The 19,492-nt window shown below is 27.2% G+C and overlaps 1 protein-coding gene across 4 annotated transcripts in view; it reads left to right on the top strand.

Annotated features, from left to right (window-relative positions):
* Positions 1 to 19,492, top strand: part of LOC107167597 (uncharacterized) — a 49,106-nt gene that overhangs the window by 4,168 nt on the left and 25,446 nt on the right. For 3 of the 4 annotated variants that reach the window (XM_089217990.1, XM_089217989.1, XM_089217988.1), the window contains exons 2-12: positions 4,221 to 4,537; positions 5,925 to 6,021; positions 6,782 to 6,985; positions 7,050 to 7,123; positions 7,215 to 7,394; positions 7,544 to 7,705; positions 7,825 to 8,014; positions 9,425 to 9,518; positions 9,588 to 9,766; positions 14,552 to 14,765; positions 14,895 to 15,095. In XM_089217990.1, the coding sequence (XP_089074116.1) occupies positions 4,297 to 4,537; positions 5,925 to 6,021; positions 6,782 to 6,985; positions 7,050 to 7,123; positions 7,215 to 7,394; positions 7,544 to 7,705; positions 7,825 to 8,014; positions 9,425 to 9,518; positions 9,588 to 9,766; positions 14,552 to 14,765; positions 14,895 to 15,095 (1,836 nt within the window). In that variant the 5' untranslated portion in view covers positions 4,221 to 4,296. The remainder of the gene's footprint in view (positions 1 to 4,220; positions 4,538 to 5,924; positions 6,022 to 6,781; positions 6,986 to 7,049; positions 7,124 to 7,214; positions 7,395 to 7,543; positions 7,706 to 7,824; positions 8,015 to 9,424; positions 9,519 to 9,587; positions 9,767 to 14,551; positions 14,766 to 14,894; positions 15,096 to 19,492) is intronic. The other variant, XM_089217991.1, reaches the window with a different exon arrangement.

Raw genomic sequence — 19,492 nt, 5'->3', positions numbered from 1 at the left:
TTTTTTCTTTGGGACTGAACTAGGTGACAGATATTCAACCAATCATGCATGGTATAGACTGGTACATTTTTTTAGGTGACTCAATAGTAAGTACAGTGCCATGCTATCTATACCTCCTACATGGAAGATCAGAATGACCACTCTTTTTCGTATCCAGTGTTTTAAAATCTGTGTGCGGTTTTATCTCATGAATATTTTGTGTGTACCTATGTGTGGTAATAATATAGACGATGCACGTGATAAAGTATTTCAAGTTAGATCATTGTACTAATTTAATTATCATATATCAATAATTGATAAAGAATCGTTATATTTTATATTAAACTCATACAAATTAACAAATTATTTTGTAATTGAAAATTTATTAAAATTTTAACTTTAAGATATTAAGCTAAAAAATGTAACATACTATTCCTTATAAGTTATGTTTAGTGGAATAAAAAAAACTTTAGTGTATACCCACATCAATTTTTTTATGAAGTTTAAATTTTGACAAAATTAGATATTCAAAATTAGCATCTACTTTATATTAAGGCTTAAATAGTTTGTGTTATTTAGCATGATTAGTGACTGGTGTCACCCTACATAAACATTGTTTTTAGTAAACAATAGCAATACGATAAGTATAGGTATAAATAAAAGGAATATATAACTAGATTATAAAATATCGTTAGAAAGAGATTCCGTTCAGATTAGTTTTTCAATTGTAACGATTTATCATCGAATTCAAATTTAACTCATTTATTACAACTAACTATTAAATGATGAAACAGTTACAGTAAAGGCACACTATTTTGTAACAGCGAGTGACTATATTCGTCTTATTCCTTGATTTTTTATATTTTAATTTAATATTCCCTTTATATACTTATTAATATTATTAAATATTATTTAAATTTTTCCGCATTATGTTCTAACAAGTAATTTAATTTTATAATTATAAAAACAAAAAATACTACATGAATCTTATAAATTTAAAAGTTTAATCGAATTTGAATATACTTCCATGAAATAACAAGGTACATATTACAGATAGGTATTCAATAGTTATTGCGTGTTGAAGTCTATTGGAAAGACTCTTTAACTAATTCAAAATAGGTCCTTATGTTTAATTGCTCATTAAGAGAAAAAAAAGTAGAGTGAAATTTTTCTCTAATTGTTGAACTGTGGTTTAAAAGGGTTTTGATTTTATAAAACCGTTGAAAATACGTAGAAAATGTATAATACATAAAAGTTGTATTAAATACGCTTATAACATGAAGTGCTATTAAAATATTATGTTCAGTAAATACATTTTGTATTTTTATATTTAAGATGAACAGTAATTTAACAATAGTCCAACACTAGCCATTTATGCTATGTATAATAAAGTACCCATAAGAGAAAAAAAACAATTCAATAATTTTAGTATAGATAAAAAAAAATATTATAATCCACTTATAAAAATGCAAAAAAAAATGTATTTATTCATAGCTAAAATAGTAATCATAAATACCAAGCTAACTAATTTCTAGCTGAAGTTTATCATTTATGATGATAAATTAACTACAAATAACTATTATAAACTTTTATATCAGTAATAAATATTTATTTAAATATATGAAATTCTAACCTAAGAGTTCAAATAAGTAATAAACCAATAACTATTGCATTAAAATAAAAATAAATAAATTCGAGTATTTGAGAAATAATTTTAACCTTATCAACAATCTTCAAAATTAAAGATTAAATAATTGATAAATTGACTATACAATTTAAAAATTGATTATAAATAATAAACTTGAGCTTAGAATTAAGAATATGTTCCTATAGCATTAATAAATGATATAAATTATTATAAATGCTTTTTAAATTATACATATTATGTGCATTGTGTTTTATTTGAAAGATACTAAACGAAAAATAACCATGATCAAAATAACTGGATAATTATGATATGTTTTAATCATAATATAAATTTAAAGTTGTCTGCAATATTGTTGCAGTATAATATTCAAACGTTTTTCTAAGGTGCCGTTCACACTTGAAGTGAGTTTATTTTACTTAGTGTAGAATTTCACTGTTTGAAAATATTTTATATAATATGTTTTATGCAAAATAAATAATTATTATATGGAACATCGATGAGTAGGAAACAAAAAATTGAAAATATTGAAAATTGTATTGTATTAAATGGAAAAAACCAACGATATTGTACTAAATACAAAGTTTTTACTAAAAATACATTATAAACTAGCTATATAGTTTTTAGTTAATATCGTTATACCTGTGACAACAAACCTAAAAAATTATTTGACTTATACAAGTTTCGAATTTTAAGAGACATTTAAAAAAAAGTTTTGTACTTTCATAAGTCCATAATATAGTAATAAAACTTATAATATTATGAAGGTTTTAATTGCATAGGATAATTGAGCAAACATTTATAAAAGTTTCATGTTGTTTCTCATTTTAAATCTAAATATATATAATAATGATATGCATAAATGCGTGGTAAAGAATAAGAAAAAAAACAATATATCCAAAAAATTTAAAATTTGTCTATATTGCTATTTGTCTCACAGATTTTACAAATTCTAATATACATGGGTAAATTTTATAATATTTAGTGTTTTTCTTTTAACTTATGTGATCTGAATATTTTAAAGGCATACATAATTGTTTATGGAGTTTCTTATTATTTTCAGTTAATATAGTTAGTACCTTTAGATCATTAGTTTAAACACAATTTAATTGGTACAAGTTCACAGTTATTTCATATGTTGGTGGCTAAATGTTTAACTAAACTATAAAATTATCTAAAACCTGGAATATATTATCTTAAATTTTGAAAATTATTTGTAATTTGACTACAAAAATAGTTGTATGTCGATTTCGCTGTTAGCATATTTTATTAAATGTGTACACAGTGCTTAATATAGGTAATTAATAAATATATAATTTAATGGACCGTTCTTTAATTATTACAGTAAAAAAATGTTCTTCATATCATATTATGATACAATCGAATGTTGTTTTGGAAATTTTTCTAGAAATAATTTACTGTTGACACAATAAAAGTAAAATTCATAAAAGGATTTTTAAAATTTATAGTAATAGCTTAAAATTTCAATTAAATGATATTATGATCTTTGTTAGTATTTTTACCCACACATATTAAATGAAAAATGGTTTATTTTTAATGTTTATTGATGGAAGAACATGCCGTGGAAATTGTACCAGTAGATGACGAGAATATTTTAAACGAAATTTAATGCGACTCAAGATTGTATGATTAATGAAAATTATTTCGATTCAAATTATAAAGATAATTTAACTTAGGTAGGCATGAAAATGGCTTACAGTTACTCGTAAATAATATTATTGTATAGGTAAACGTTTTAAAACAAAACCATTTTCACGGAAAATGTTAGAAAACATATTGATAAAGAGATCAATTTTGAACATTTTATTTGTTTTATTTATTAGAGTACTTATAAAATAGGTATCTTACTATTTTTTCCAAAAGTTATCACAGAATTTAAGATCGTATAGTACATTGCAAAATAAATCAATGTATTTTTCCATTCAATTATGTTTAAATGTATTATGATATAGACATTGTCTATTGTCTATTAGACAAGTATATTAATTGTAAAATAAAAGTAATAATATTCTAAGTTTCTATAAACCAGAAGTCAAACATGAATTTTGCCAAAAGTTTAGGTACTGTAATAAGCGAAAAAAAGAAACTAAGAACAAATCAGTTTGTCATATGAAAAACTAACTTAAGTCGCACATTTTTTTTATTTAAAAGAAAAATATAAAAGAAAAACCAATGAAATTAAATAGATTACAAATTTAATAAGCAAACAAATAATAATAATTTGAATTATAATTATTAATAAAAATTTATTTTTAAGGGAAATGTTAAGCTTATTTTGAACTAAATATTTGTTTAAACTAATTATGTGGAAGAGATGACATTTTGTGCAATTATATCGATGAATGTGTCCAATTTATTGTTTCTAAGAATTATTATTATTGAAATCAGTTTCACTAATATCTCTTACGATGGAGTTATTTTGGCTTTTGAAATAGGTGCCAGTAGATAGGTAATAGGTAGGTACTAGGTACCAATATTAAAACAACATTATAGGTAGTTATAATTACACATTTTTTCGAAGGCTTAAGACGTTTTCTCTGAGTATTCAATTTAAAACTGTATGAATATCTTTCAGATGCCTGTTCACCAGTTCATTTGTCGCTATTCACTTCTGGTTTTAACCGGTCAGTGATCTGAAAACTTTGAACAGTATGGAGTACACGTGGACGCTGGTGTCTAACACTGACGATCAAGGTTTAGGCAGTGAAACAAGTCTGTTGAATTGTAATGTTCAAGGACCACACTCGGGTCAAATATTAATACTCTCAAACGAGTCCAGTGCTCAAGCCATACAAAATCAAACTTTACCCGATATCACTAGTCCTCTGGAAAAAGATTATGGGACAAATCGGATACACTCAAACGAGCCCAGGAAACTTCATCTTATGCATAGTAAGTGTATATTATTATTTATTAAATTCTGAATATTTTAATAAGTTCCCAAAGCTAATAAAAACCATTTTTTAAATAGTTTGTCTTATATTTAATTGATCATTTCAGCTTGACGATTAAATTTAGAATATTTATGCTTGGTAAATTTAATGAAAAATACAAACAAATAAGTAAATTAAAACTCAATACAAAATTAATATAATATATTATGATTTAATAATTTGGAAGCAAAACAGTAATTAATCATGAGTGTTAATTTTTAAATTAACTATAAACCAAAATATTAATTGTAAATACTTGTTCGTAGTTTTTAATCGAAAAGTATACAATTTATTTTATATGTACGTATTAATTTATACAAAAAGTAAGCATAATATAAAATATACGAAAATATATGTTTATACAATTTATTACCATTATTTTATTCATAACCAAAAAATTATATGATTCAATTTTTAAAAACCTTTATTAAATTTAAATAAAATTTGTCTATAGGTACCATAAAATTTTACCTATTTCACAACTATTAACTTTACATGCATTTTTGAGTTCTTAAGTTCTTTTACTACAGACATAATTTCTCATGTTTGTTAGTCTAATCAGAAATATGGTGGTAATAATGACTTACATCAATTGACCTAAGTCAGTTAGCGTAATATTATTTATTAACCTGATTAATACCGATAGCAATGATGATATTCTTAACAACGAAATTTTCAACGAAATTTTATATTTAAATAATTTACTAACCATAGATGTTTGCATGTAAATAAGAAAATTTTTAATTTTTATAAAAAATGTAAATGGGAAATATCGAATGCGTATTAATAAATAGTTAATATAGTATATATTAGTATATGTTAATATAGTTACATTTATTTATAAAAGTTAAAAGTTTTGATGAATTCGTGAAGCTACAACCCTCTACAATTTAACTACTTTACTTATCTTTAATAAAGTTTTAATGCAGTAATCCAATGTTAGAATGAAGGAGACTTGAATTAATATTCAATTCAGTGTTTCCAGGTCGGAAATACTTTTATTATTTTTAAAATAAAACACTGACAAATTCGAATTGCCTAGTTAGCCCATACTATACTATACTATCGCCGAATCACTCGTACAATCGTCGTACCTACGTCCTCGCCGAATCACTCAGCGATAATAACGGCACTACCCGCTCCTGTGAGTCTGGTGGCGTTTAAAAAAAAAATTAATGTCGCCTCAGCATAACATTCACTGACCAATGTCAATAATTTTCAATTTAAATTCTACTCACCTATATTACATATATATATATATATATATATATTACTTTAACAACTGTCTATATTATACGATACTACTTTATTCACTTTTTATATGTTATACATATTTTTTTTTACAGATAGGAGTGATTTTGTTGGCGGTATTGACAACGAAGCATTGGATTTTAGTCATTTGACTGACGAGTTCATTCAAAATAACAATACAGAAGCCAATCAGTTAGTATATATAATATATAATATTATATTAAATTTACTTTTATGGATTATATAATGTGTTGTCAATTTAAAATACTAAGGAGCTATGTTATTATGTAAATAGTAAATACAATAAATAGTATTTAAAAACAAATTTAAAATTCGTTACAATAAGCATCAGATGATTTATTTAAATTAAAACAAATAATTTATATTAAAATATTGGTAGGTAGTGTAAATAATAAGGAACCGTAATACATTATACATATTATTTGTCAAACAAATTATTTGAGAATCTTGGATAATAGTTAGGTAATGATTGGAATAATTATTTTTAACAAAGTTCTTATTAGGTACTTTTTACTTCTTAGAACTTGTTTCAATTGCCAAAAAAAAATATAACGAAAGCGTGGTATTCAACTTATATCAGTTAAATATTAGCAAGTTGATACACGACTAAAAAGTTTTTTGAATTAATAACCACTTAGATAACTATTTGTAATGTGATTTATGGCTTTAGCCCTAACTATATAATAATATTGATGTTGATCTGCACTCTATGTTTCTGGGATACAAAACTAATTAAGACGAATAGGCTACATATTATTATGTATTGATATATTATTTAATAGTATAATAGTTGGTATAGATTCAGTTTTTTTAAAATTCATTAAATACTTACGTTTATTTTATTTCTCACACATGTTGATTTTCTGGTTAAAAGAAATAACAGAATAATTTTGTCTTTAGTCACTTTAATACCTTTTTTTTGTTTTCAAAGATTCTTTCACGAAACCGTTGACCAAAACGATCATGCGATGGTTCGAATAAACACACCATACCAACAAGAACCACCCCAGCTTTTCTTGAAAAACGCATCGATACCGCCGATCGCTGACTTGTCGTTTCACAGTAATACTGTTTTGTCTAATGCCGGTTTGCCCAGTAAGCCAATCAAGGATAAGTCTCACAATTACACCAACAGGTTTGTTCAGTTTTTCTTCACAATTACAAAAATGCATTGTTCTTTTCTTTATTTATTTACGTAGACACAACTTACCAGAAAGTCCACCAGACTCCGAGCCACCATATTCACCAGCTGATGGCGTTGGTCAATCTCCGCGTAAGACAGTTTTATTTCATTTCATTTGCTTACCATCGGACGTATTTGTTGCCAAAAACTGTTGCATTGTCGTGTTGTATTTGATTTCTAGATCGAAGAACGCCGAATTTGCAATGTCTCATATCAGCCAACAAGGGTCAAATATCAATGAACTCCGGAACCACTGCGTTGTATCAGAAACAACCCGTAACTACTAAAATCCCACACCCGTTGTCCGTTCAACCTTTGTTGATAAATCAACCGGGGTCGTCGTCTCACGTCACACACTTAGGTTCGTACCACTGAATTATAATATAACTGGAAATTGAAGGTTTTCAATCTGAGTTAATTTTATGATGCCTTGCCTAATGTGGCCGAATAAGAAATAAGTATTTACGTTTTTGTTACAAAACCCCCGTTTGTCGTTGTTGACGGTTTCAGATTTTAATCAAATTCCACCTAACGCGAGGGAAATCGAAATAGCAGAACCTGAATATACTGACCTGTTAAATGTAAATGTGACGGAAAAGAAACGAAAACTTAGTGCTGACATTATTGGAGTAAGCACCGGTGGCAGCAATGTTCGCGTTAAAAAAGAAATTGGTAAATATCCAAACAATAATATTATGATCTAGACATTATCTGTAGTCATTTGACTCGGATATCAAAATAAGAAACAAGGTACATACGACGTTCGCAACTTATGTTCACGTTATGCTTAGAAAATTGCGGTAAAAAACCCATAACTCACGTGTCACCATCGGCAAGATCAGTTTGCAGTGAAGACAGTTACACTTACCAGGATAGCTGCGAATCGGGTTTGTATAATGACACGAGTTTTCAGTGTATCCGTTTTCAACCATTCCAAGAATCGTCATGGAATACGCTATGTGATCACTCTTTAAAGGAACTGTACGTATTTATTATTTAATGAATTAAACCTGTACATAGACTTGGGTAAAATACTTTTTAAAAGTACATATTCCGAATACTTAAAAAATTATTCTAAATAGTTTTTGAATATATTTTTTAGTAGATTACGTGATTTTTTATTAGTTCTCAATAATAAAAATATTTTTTTTTCAATTCAGTGTTTATAAATGAATATAATTATAATAATTTCGATGATAATCACCTATTTGGCTATCTATTAGTTATTAGTTAAATTGTATTGAAATTGCAACTAGGGTCCATTTTCGGAGGTGGGGAGGGTTTTTTTTTACATTTATATATTATTGTACGGAAATCTCAAAGTTATAATAATATATTATCGTCATCGCTAACACGTTGTTACAAAATTGGATAATAACATTACTGTCTCACTAAAAATAGTAGAAAACAAAAATAATATATTACTTTAAAATATTTTGTACAAAAATATACATGACGTATACAAGTGCAAAAGCAATCTATAAGACTGAAAAAGAAGGAAATTATTTTTAAAATGTAATTGGATGTTAAAAAAGTATTTAAAAATTATTTGGAACACTTTAAATTATTCTGAAATCTGTATTCGGAATACTTCTCTACTCAACTACCCAAGTCTGTCTGCACGATTGTTATTTGTTATTATATTACCTATTATCTTCAATAAATATTGCTCTCTGCAAAAAACTTAGCACTTCTACGTATTTATTTGGGTGGTTTACTTCAAAGCGCTTATAGTTATTATCAACCATTTATTTTATATTAAAATATTTGAATGTAGAAAGATTATTAGACAAGGATGTGTGTCAACTCAATTAAACCTTTGAAAAATATTTTAAATAACTTAAAAATGTATTTTTTTGTTTTATACAAATATTATTATGTATGTATATATATAATATATTAGCAGCTCCTAGAACTATAACAATTTACTATTGATTAAAAATTAAATTTTATTTGTGGTTTAACACTAAAAAAACAATAGTATGAGAAATTATAACCTTAAAAGTGAGTAATTATGGAATAGCTTGACATTACAGTAGGTACCTAGATAAAATTTTCTGCCAGATGCACTTTTGAAATAAAAGATTGTTGTGCCATAAATCGGATAAACAAACACAAAAAATCAAATTTCAATGTAAAATCAATGCATTCATTGGTCACCTTAAAATCTAATATATTGGTGTATTATGTTTATTACAAATACATTTAGGACCATATGGATTTTTTTTAAATGGATGGAACACATTTTGTACCCAAAGCGATAATACACGATAGATATTTTTGTTTAAGCATCAAATTTTTGGAAATTTAGTGCGATCGCCATAGCTTGGAATGAAAGGAATATATTATTATTTCTATGCTATGTATGTGTATATTTAAAATATATTTTAGGCCAGTACCACATTATAGAGTGGATGCAGATAAAGGCTTTAATTTTTCCAATGTTGATGATGCATTTGTGTGTCAAAAGAAAAATCATTTTCAGGTAAATATTATAAGTTAATGACATTTTTTTTTTAACAGTTTTAAACTGAAAAACGAATTTACTGATTAGATAACTTGTCATACACAACTGCAAGGCGATGCACAGTTTGTTAAAACAACGGAAGGAATTCATAAAGTTGGCAGTTTCCATTTACACTTTTACGGTGTTAAGGTGGAATCTCCTGGTCAAACAATTAAAGTAGAACAGTCTCAGAGTGACAGAAGCAAAAAAGCATTTCACCCAGTCTTGTAAGTATATACAGGGTGATTCGTTTATCAAACAACACTCATTATTTATAAAAGTATTGACTTTTTTCAAAATATTGTTTTACATAGTTTCAAGTTGTTAAAAAACCAACGCTTTTATTAAAAAATTATATTTTTAAATATTTTTTATCCTTATCATTTTTTAAGTTTTTTACTTTTTTGAATGGCAACATAGTTTTTTAATTTCATATTCCAAAGCAGAATATTTTTCTAAAAATTTTGATACATAAAAATCGAATTTAGGACTAGTAGTTTATGAGTTATAAGTATTTAAAGTTTAGACAAGCGGAGTAGTGGACAAACATTTTGCGGGGTAACCCCGTACCACTCCACTCTGCCAATCTAAACTTTAAATACCTACAACTCATAAACTACTAGCGCTAAATTCAAAACTTTAACGTAATAATTAATTAAAAAAATAGCTTTATTAAATTATGAAATTTGAAGTATAGGTTACCATTTGAAAATCAAAAGTTGATGGTGGTGTATATAATAAATATAAGGGTGAAAAATATAAAAATAATAAACAATTCAAGAAGAGTGTAAATCTACAATTTTGAAAAAAAAAAAAATTGAAAAAAGTCAATACTTTTTTAAATAATGAGTGTTGTTTGATAAAAGAATCACCCTGTATAGTACATATGTATATTGTATACTAATTGTTTAAAAATCATTTTTTATTAAAAAAATGTAGAATCTGTAAACATAAATTACAATAAACATATGTTATTAAAATAATAAATATATGTGGACAGTAATTGCTTGAGGGGAGTAGTTACCCAATAGTAACACTCGACGAGATATTTGATTAGACTATAATGAATAGTTTGTATTAAATAATTTCTTTTAAGTAGCTATCTAAGTCAAATGGAATTCAGGGTGACTTTGATCCTCCCATTTTTTTTTTTTTTTTTATATAAAGATTCACAATACTCTTGATAATAGCTGCTTTTACATAAATAGTTTTTTTTCGTTTTCCTAACTGAACATTCACTAACACATAATTACCAATGCTTGAATTCTCTTTGTTTGGTATTGGATACTCTAGAACCACATCTTCATGTTCTGAATCTTTGTATCTGCATTATTTAAAATAGCTGAAGCCACACTCTATTCGGGAGAAATTTAAATTTTTTACTTTTTTAAATTTTTTCAAACTTTTATCTTTCAAAATAATTAACAATAATATCATTAATATTTGAGTCATCATCTTTTGATAATTTTTGAAAGATAGCATTCCAACGTGGCATGAAATGCATATTTTAAATTGTTAGATATACATTTATCCGTTGAAGACAATTATTTACCAATGCTAGAAACAATGACTTTGGAATATATTGCTTACTTGTATTACGATTTTGCGTTTAAACAAAATCTCCAACTTTGTTTGAAAGGCCGGAAAAAGCATATATCTAGTGGTTGAGTTAAATGAGTTGAATTGTTTGGGTAAACATACAAAATTAATATCAGAATCCTCACACTGTTGACTATTTCCGGATTGATGCTAGATTGCTCCTATTAATACTTTGCGCACAATCAAACTGTTTACATAAGGCAAAAATATAGTGAAAAACCATTATTTGAAAGTGATTCCATCTGTTCATTCACGTAGTGTACAATTATACCTGGTTTCTTTTGAGCAGAAAGGACTCTCACAGCATGGAGATCCTTTGGATCCTTTATTTTTCCAAGACTCCCACAATTATGTATGCTGGTAATAGAATTTGCTTACCCACATATCATCGTTGTGGTGGCACCATGGATATAGATACTAACTATGACTACGCAACGAGCAAGGATATGATGGCTCTGAATATTCTTATCAAAAATTAAAAAAAAATTGTGTCATACTAGCGCCTCTATATTGTATAGGTAATTAATGCACAACATAAATGTTTATAAGTCACTTGCTTTTTTGAGATTCCATGTAACAATTATCATATTTTAGAATAAATTAAAGATTTATATTTATTTGTTAATAATATTATGATTATTAAGGTAACATGGAATAACAGTTCTATAATAATGACTGTAGAGAGGGCTAGTAATACACGAATTTTTGTTAGATTTAATAAGAACATTTGGCGCCGCTTAGCTCTGTGATCCAATATAGGCCGTTGTGCAACTATATATATTATATTGTATCTATATCTGCGGGTGTCACATTTAAAGTGGTTTTATACTTGTGCACAGGGCCGTATTTAGGAGGGGGCACGAGTAGGCACATGCCCGGGGGCGGCACGTCTCAGGGGTGGCAAAATATTTTAGCATAATTAATTTTAAAAATTTAATGAAAAAAAAAGCGGGTAAGTGGGTATCGTTCTGCTGTACATTAGAGGGTGGGGTGGACCTCTGACTAGCGTAGGTTAAATTTGAATGCAATGATTATGAAAAAAAAATTACGAAAAACGATTCTTAACGGAGATGGTTTATCTGTCTAGGGTATATTATTGATTTTTGATCTAAAAAGAAAAACTTTTATGAATTTCTATCTAAGGTAATTTGAAAATTGCCGTAATTTTTACGTCTTAAGTCAATATTTGAACTTCAAATGCTAATAACGAAAAAATTGTGTCTATGTATTCTTATAATTTTTTAATCACTATAAGAATCACTTCAAGAATCACGAGAAACTTTGTATTAAATTTTCAAGTATTTTGAAAGGGCCAAAAAAATTTTATCGACACTTCAAAAAAAATTTTTCAGAAAAATTGAAAAATTCAGTTGTCTATAAATATCTCAAAAAAAAGTCAAAATATTTTGAAAATTAAATCATGTAAAGAAAATGCCAATCTAAATCACTGGTAAAATTTTCAAGTATCTACGACTTATACTTTTTGAATAATAACAAATATTTAAAATCGTTATGGTTACGCTATTTCGTAAATATTTAAAATTCAAACGCACTTAAAATTGTTTCTATAATGATGCTTCGAGTTTTCTCTATAGCTACTTAAAGGAAAACTAATAGAAAACTTAGTGTTGTATTTTTAATCTTTAGTAATAAACTCAAAAAATTTTATGATTTTTCAACTTCAAAATTACTTGCAAATTTTCGCGTTTTCGACAGATTTCGTAAAAATTTAAAATATAAATGCTTATTAAAAAAAATTGTGACTTACGATTTTTAATTTTTTTAGCTACAAATAAGAACAACTCATAAGGAACCTTGTATTAAATTTTCAAGTTTTTTTGGTCATCCAACATTTTTTTTACCGGCACTTCAAAAAAAATTCTCAAAAAAATTAATTTCAGTGGCCTATAAATAACTCAAAAAAAGTAAAAAATTTGTGAAAATTAAACTGTATATAGATAACACTAACATAAACATTTGGTGAAAATTTTAAGTATTTACAGTGATTAGTTTTTGAATTACAACCATACGTCCATACCTAACCACAAAAATCGATTTGGTCGAAAACTGGTTTTGCGTAAAAATTCCCTTTTTTCTGTCATTTTTTTTTTTGTTTTTCGCGATTTTTTTGAAAACGGTTGGAAAATGTTTACTTTTGACCTTTATAATGCACCAAGGATATTCACTTTTACATCAGAAACCATCCCCAAAGTTTGAAATTGAAGCATTATTTCGACTAGTTATGCTGTACACAGACACAAAAACAAAAAAACACACACATCATCATTGTAAAATCAATACATTCATAACTTCGTTCAGAATCTAAAATTAATCGTATTTTATTTGATATTTTTGTAATTTGTATTCTAGAAAAATGTTATGAACCACTTTCGTCTGTCAATGTCTATTTAACTGTATTGTAAATTGCCTACAATCACACTATCACAGAACAAACCATAAGAAATCGATTATATTACATTAACAATATTAATAATATTATTATTATGTTGATTTTTATATTTAAGAGGACACCACACCCGTATAAGTTGTCTCTGTCGTACAAGTGCGTAGCATAGCAAATTTTACGCTCAGCAGATCACGATTATCTCCGTTCAATTTAGAGTGAATTGACCTATTATAAAAATTAAAGGCAAGATTATTACCGAGGACATTTCATAGGCTTTTTATTATATTTAAATTTTAAATTGAGTTATGGCTATTTTAAAATTGTAAATTATTTTTATATCTAAAAATACTCATAACTCGGTTTAACATCAAATGATGTTTTTGAAATTAATCTAATACAAGATTATTATAAATAATTTTAAGACTAATTGTAACGTAGGCAAACTGTGTATGTTTACACCTTATATCCATTAACGTTAAAGGGAATCCCCAATCATCACACTTTGGTACAGCAGCTATCATATTTGTTTCATTCTCATCACTAATTATTAGCTGTCCTTTTTTGCCATATTTTCTATTAAAACGATTTTATAATATGCCACACAGAACTTAATATATTTAACACGTTTGTAAAATTGAAAGTTCCTATCAGCAACTTTTTGAAGAGCTTCATCCACAACTTTATCTCTCCTATTAACATAATATGGACGACTTCCCATTTTTTATTTTTTTTGTACACTTAACCACTAAAATAATTTAAATACATATAACATACCTATGTCAATAATATTTTATTATTTTGTTCTGTGTACTGCTCTAATAATTATGTTATTAATGGACCAAGAACTTTAATCTTTAGATATTTTTGTTCATTTCTGAAGAGGTTTTTTAAATGTTTGTAGTCTTTACCTACCGCCTCTCATGGGATATATCATATTTGCGTTTACTGTGCAAATTGGTAGACCAAATATAGTTATAATACTGCGACCTATTTTTTTTTTTAATAGGCTGGATTTATGCGAAGAACAAGTATCTAAAGTGACGGTGGGTCGATTGCATTTCAGCGAGACCACTTGCAACAACATGAGGAAAAAAGGAAAACCAAACCCGGATCAGAGATACTTTTACCTGGTGGTAGGACTGCACGCGCACTGCATTAACGACCACGACTATCCGATCGTCTCGTACGCTTCCGAACGGATAATTGTCAGGGTAATCCAAGTAATTATGCTAGACTGATTATAATATTGCGTGTCGCTCACGACCCGTCTCGACGGGAAATGGCGTCTCGAAATGTACGTATACGGCTGCCAGTGGCATTTTTTTCTTGTTTTTTTTCTCGCACCAAAGGCTTCAAATCCAGGCCAGTTCGAGAGCGATGCAGAACTGTGCTGGCAAAGAGGTACCACGCCAGAGTCGATTGTTCACACTGGCAAGGTAGGTATCAACACGGACCGGCCTGACGAGGCACTAGTCGTTCATGGAAACGTCAAGCTCACGGGACACATTATTCAACCTTCGGACATCAGGATCAAACAACACATACAAAAAGTGAGTTTCAAGTCACATGCAAAGCATAAAAAGCATTTCAATTTTTTTTCTTTTTACGGAAAGGGAGCAAAGATCAATTCCTACTTTTGATATATATTATATAATATAATTATATCATATAAGTTATGAGGACTACACATGACGATATCATTGTATCCTCTTACCCATTTAAAAAAAATTCCTTATTTAGAAACATTAATAAAAATAACATAGGTATGCTAGTTTCGATTTTAGTTGTTATTAAACCAAAATATAATACTAAATTGCTTGATCGTATGATTCAATTCATCATAGCTGATTTAGTGATATGTATAAACAATAAATATAATTTATTATAGTACTATAGAATATTATAGGTACTGGTATAATAGTATGAATATAAATAATATATTTTGTGTATTCAACTATTTACAGTAGCTATTAGCATAGGCGCAACTAGGGTCAATTTTTTTGGGGGGCTAGAATTGTATAAGTCACACTAACCCACAGGGGCTTCGCCCCCGCACCCCCAAAAGCTTATAAACCGGATGGCTACTGACAAATAAATAAATACACAATACATGTCAATTTTTAATTAAGATATTATTCAATAAAATACTAATTTTCCATTAGCTGCTCTAAATTTATCAATAATTGTTTTTGTCTCTAAACTATTTGTTAGATCCCTTTCAATATTAATTATTGATAAATTTGAAAATCGCTCTTGTGTCATTGTTTTATTAATTCAAAAAAAAAATTTCCAATTTCTATGACGAATAAAAAATACGTAAGTCATGGCTTACGTATTTGGGGGGGGGGGGGGCTAAGCCCCCCTAGCCCCCACCTAATTGCGCCTATGGCTATTAGTCTAAAATTCGTAAATATTTCCGGTAGTTTTGAGTAATTTTAAGAGTACGTAACAGTGGTATTTGTTGTCTCCGTTTTACCAGTACGTAATATAGAAAATTTACGCTCAGAAGAACACTTGTAGCTCCTTTAATTTAAAAATTACAGTGAATCGACCTATTATGAAACTTGATGGTAAGAACATTATCTGTGTTTGTACGTTGGTTTTTTACAATACTTAAACTTTTAAGTGAGTTATGAGCATTTTTAATGTACTGTATATTATATGCTCATAACTCACTTAAAAATTTAACTATCGTAAAAAACCAACGTACAAACACAGATAATGTTCTTACCATCAAGTTTCATAATAGGTCATATTCTCTGTAATTTTTAAACTAAAGGAGCTACAAGTGTTCTGCTGAGCGTAAATTTGCTATATTACGCACTGGTAAGACGGAGACAACAAATACTACTGTTACGTACTCTTAAGAACTTATTACTGTAGTTATTAATCCACCATTATAATTTATACTCCGCGTGTGAATGGGTCTTTAGTATCAATACTGTGAAGAAGATAACTAAGTATGAAGATTTTATAGGAAATCACAATTTCTGATATAGATAAAGTACAGCGACGAGTGACTATACATCAAGATATATTATAATACAGAAAGCCCCGGCGAAGGTTGGGAGCGAAAATATACTACAACATTAAATATTTTCTATAACGTATAAAATGAGTGTAAATTAATAATACGTACTTATTTTTAGAGGAATTATATTTACAATTTTAATATAGGTATTATAATATAATATAAATTAGATTCTCAAATCCTGTGAAGTTATGATATACATTCCATCATAGCCACTTCATGAAAATTTGTCAACTTCATAAAATGGAAAAGGCTTTTTAACACTTTGTAAATACAACAATATTTTACTAATTAATGGTCAGTCCAACTTGATATTGAGTAATTGTTTTCATAATGTGGTTATCTACTTTGTGAATTGTGAATTGAATAATACTTTAAAATTTTTCATTACTGCATCCAACTATTATTAAATACTTAGCTGAACCCGTGCACTTCGCAGCCCGTTAAAAACCCTATCTCTCTTATATCATATAAGTTATATGTCTCAAACTGTGTGTTGAATTCGTTAGCTGTTATTATACTAGCAGTATATTTTTATACATATAGATAGATAACGATTTTTGTACACAAAGTAATAATTTTACAATGATATACAATTTAGTTTATCATTATGTTATTTTATACGTTTTATCGAGAAAGTCTGACAATTCAAGTATTCAATTGAGTGATATGTATTGAAGTGTACTTGGATAACAACATTTTTTGTTCCTCCTTCTGGTGCGCACACAAATAAATCAGAAGGTTTTCCGACGCTTGAACATGCCATTACAGCTATCCGTGTAAGAAACATGCATTTTCCATATTCAGCCTTCACACTTGTAGCGGTTGTCATTATGATTTGTTGATGGTAATTGCAAAGGCGAGTCGCACTGGAAAATGGAAACGTTTGAATTCAAAAAGCATATCTGATGGAATCATTGGGATGCGTGGCAACAGTACATCTTCAGCTTTAAACTTTACGTTTAAAACATTTAAAAGCTTCGATAATGTTGTTCATCAACTTTTTCACTGAAAGCCTGGTACCGTTGCAGAGTCGCGGTGGATTGATGTTTCGTAGAAGAATTATTATGGGCATGCCAAATTTCAATGTTAGAATGTATGGTGGCATGTCTAACGAATCAAGTGAATTTAAGAATTCAGTTAGATAATTAACAAATTAAATAAAGTTCTGATTTATACAGTATCAATAGGCTGGTACGTTAGCTAAATAATAATAATAACATTTTTTTGTAATAATGGCAACCATTTAAATTATTTAATTTTTTTTATTTTACCAATTAAATTTCGATGTTCACATTTAAGATAAATTTGTTTTAAAACTATTTTAAATTGTATTACATAAGGGTTCACTCAGAAAAAAAAGTACAATTTTTAAGTAAAAATGGCTATTGTTTTAATGAAAAACGGGCATGATTTCGAGCCTATGAAGTGTATTCATAAAAATGTGGGTATTTCTTTAATTGAAATATGAAAATTGTTCTTCATTAATACTATGCCAAGTATAATGTAATTCATTAAACTTTTACTAAAATTTATGATATTTTATCTATCATTTAAGTAAATCGTATAATAAATATAAGCAAAACATTATTAATTTAAAGACTTCTTTTTCTTAAGAAATATTATATTTGTGTTACAATTTTCTTTAAATTAATGCAACAAGTCATTGAATTTAATCCAAATATTACATTCAAATTATAGGTAATGAAAATAACTTGGTATTCAAATTGCCTATATTATTAACATAATTAAATATGTGGTATTAAAACTAAGACTATTTTTCATAGAAACTTATTAATATAGAGCTGAAAGGACCTTTAGGTACCTTAAGGTATGAAAAAAAAATAAAAAAATTTAATTTCATCAAAATATATTTATTTTACATTTATACTGCAGTTGCATACAAAATAAATATTAGAAATAATTACAAATAAAAATGAATAACAAATTAATAAAGTATACATACAATATTAAATATTACAATACATTTTTTTATTGAAACTTAACATATAATAACAATTTTACAAGCAAAAATTTAAAAGTATTTTAATCTTATAAAGTTTAAATGATGGATGTAATTAGGACAATTGTATAAATGAATTGGAGGTCCTTTAAATTCATTAACATTTTTTATAACATATTGTTCTCTTTTAATTTTATTTATTTTATAACAAGCTAAATGTTTATCATAACCAATTATATCAAGCCTTTGACAAAAAAATTTAATTGTTCTTTCATTTAAGCATATTATTTGTTTTAATAAATAAACTGATAGTTCATTTTCACTTGTTATAAGAACATTATCAAGTTTATACGTAGTACTAAAAAGCATAATTTTATCATAAATGAGAGAATCATGCATAGTATCTAAATTTTTATTAGGACATAAATCACAGATTTCTTTGACATATTTAGATGAATAAATTGAAAATGCAGCACCTAATGGTGTATACACAGTATATGTATTAATATCAAAGTTACAGATGAATTCAGAGAAATTAATACAAAACTTAATACCAAGAGAAATTGAAACATTTATCCTAGAATTAGTATTTTTTGTGTATGACTTGAGTTGCTTATGTTTAGATTCAAAATTATAAGACCATATATACTTTAAAGGACCAGATTTTTTAATTATACGACAGTAATGTGTTAATAAATGATGTTTTGGTTTAAGTGTATCCTTAAAAAGTTCTACATATTTTATATTATGATATTTTATATGATCTTCAAGTAGCAAGATTATGTGATCATCGTAATTTGATAGTAAAAGTAGATCTATTATTTCTATAAAATTAATAAAAAATCTCCAAACTGGATCATTTTGAGGAACAAAATCACCAACTAAAATTGAAAATATATTTACAAATGTTTGCATTTCTCTAGCTGTCATTTTTATATTTATATTGGATAAAT

The sequence above is a fragment of the Diuraphis noxia genome, unplaced genomic scaffold (assembly GCF_037042655.1).
Source record: "Diuraphis noxia isolate RWA-SAM2 unplaced genomic scaffold, SU_Dnox_SAM2 contig0001, whole genome shotgun sequence".
NCBI classification, from domain to species: domain Eukaryota; kingdom Metazoa; phylum Arthropoda; class Insecta; order Hemiptera; family Aphididae; genus Diuraphis; species Diuraphis noxia.
This window is presented reverse-complemented; position numbering and strand designations above follow the sequence as displayed.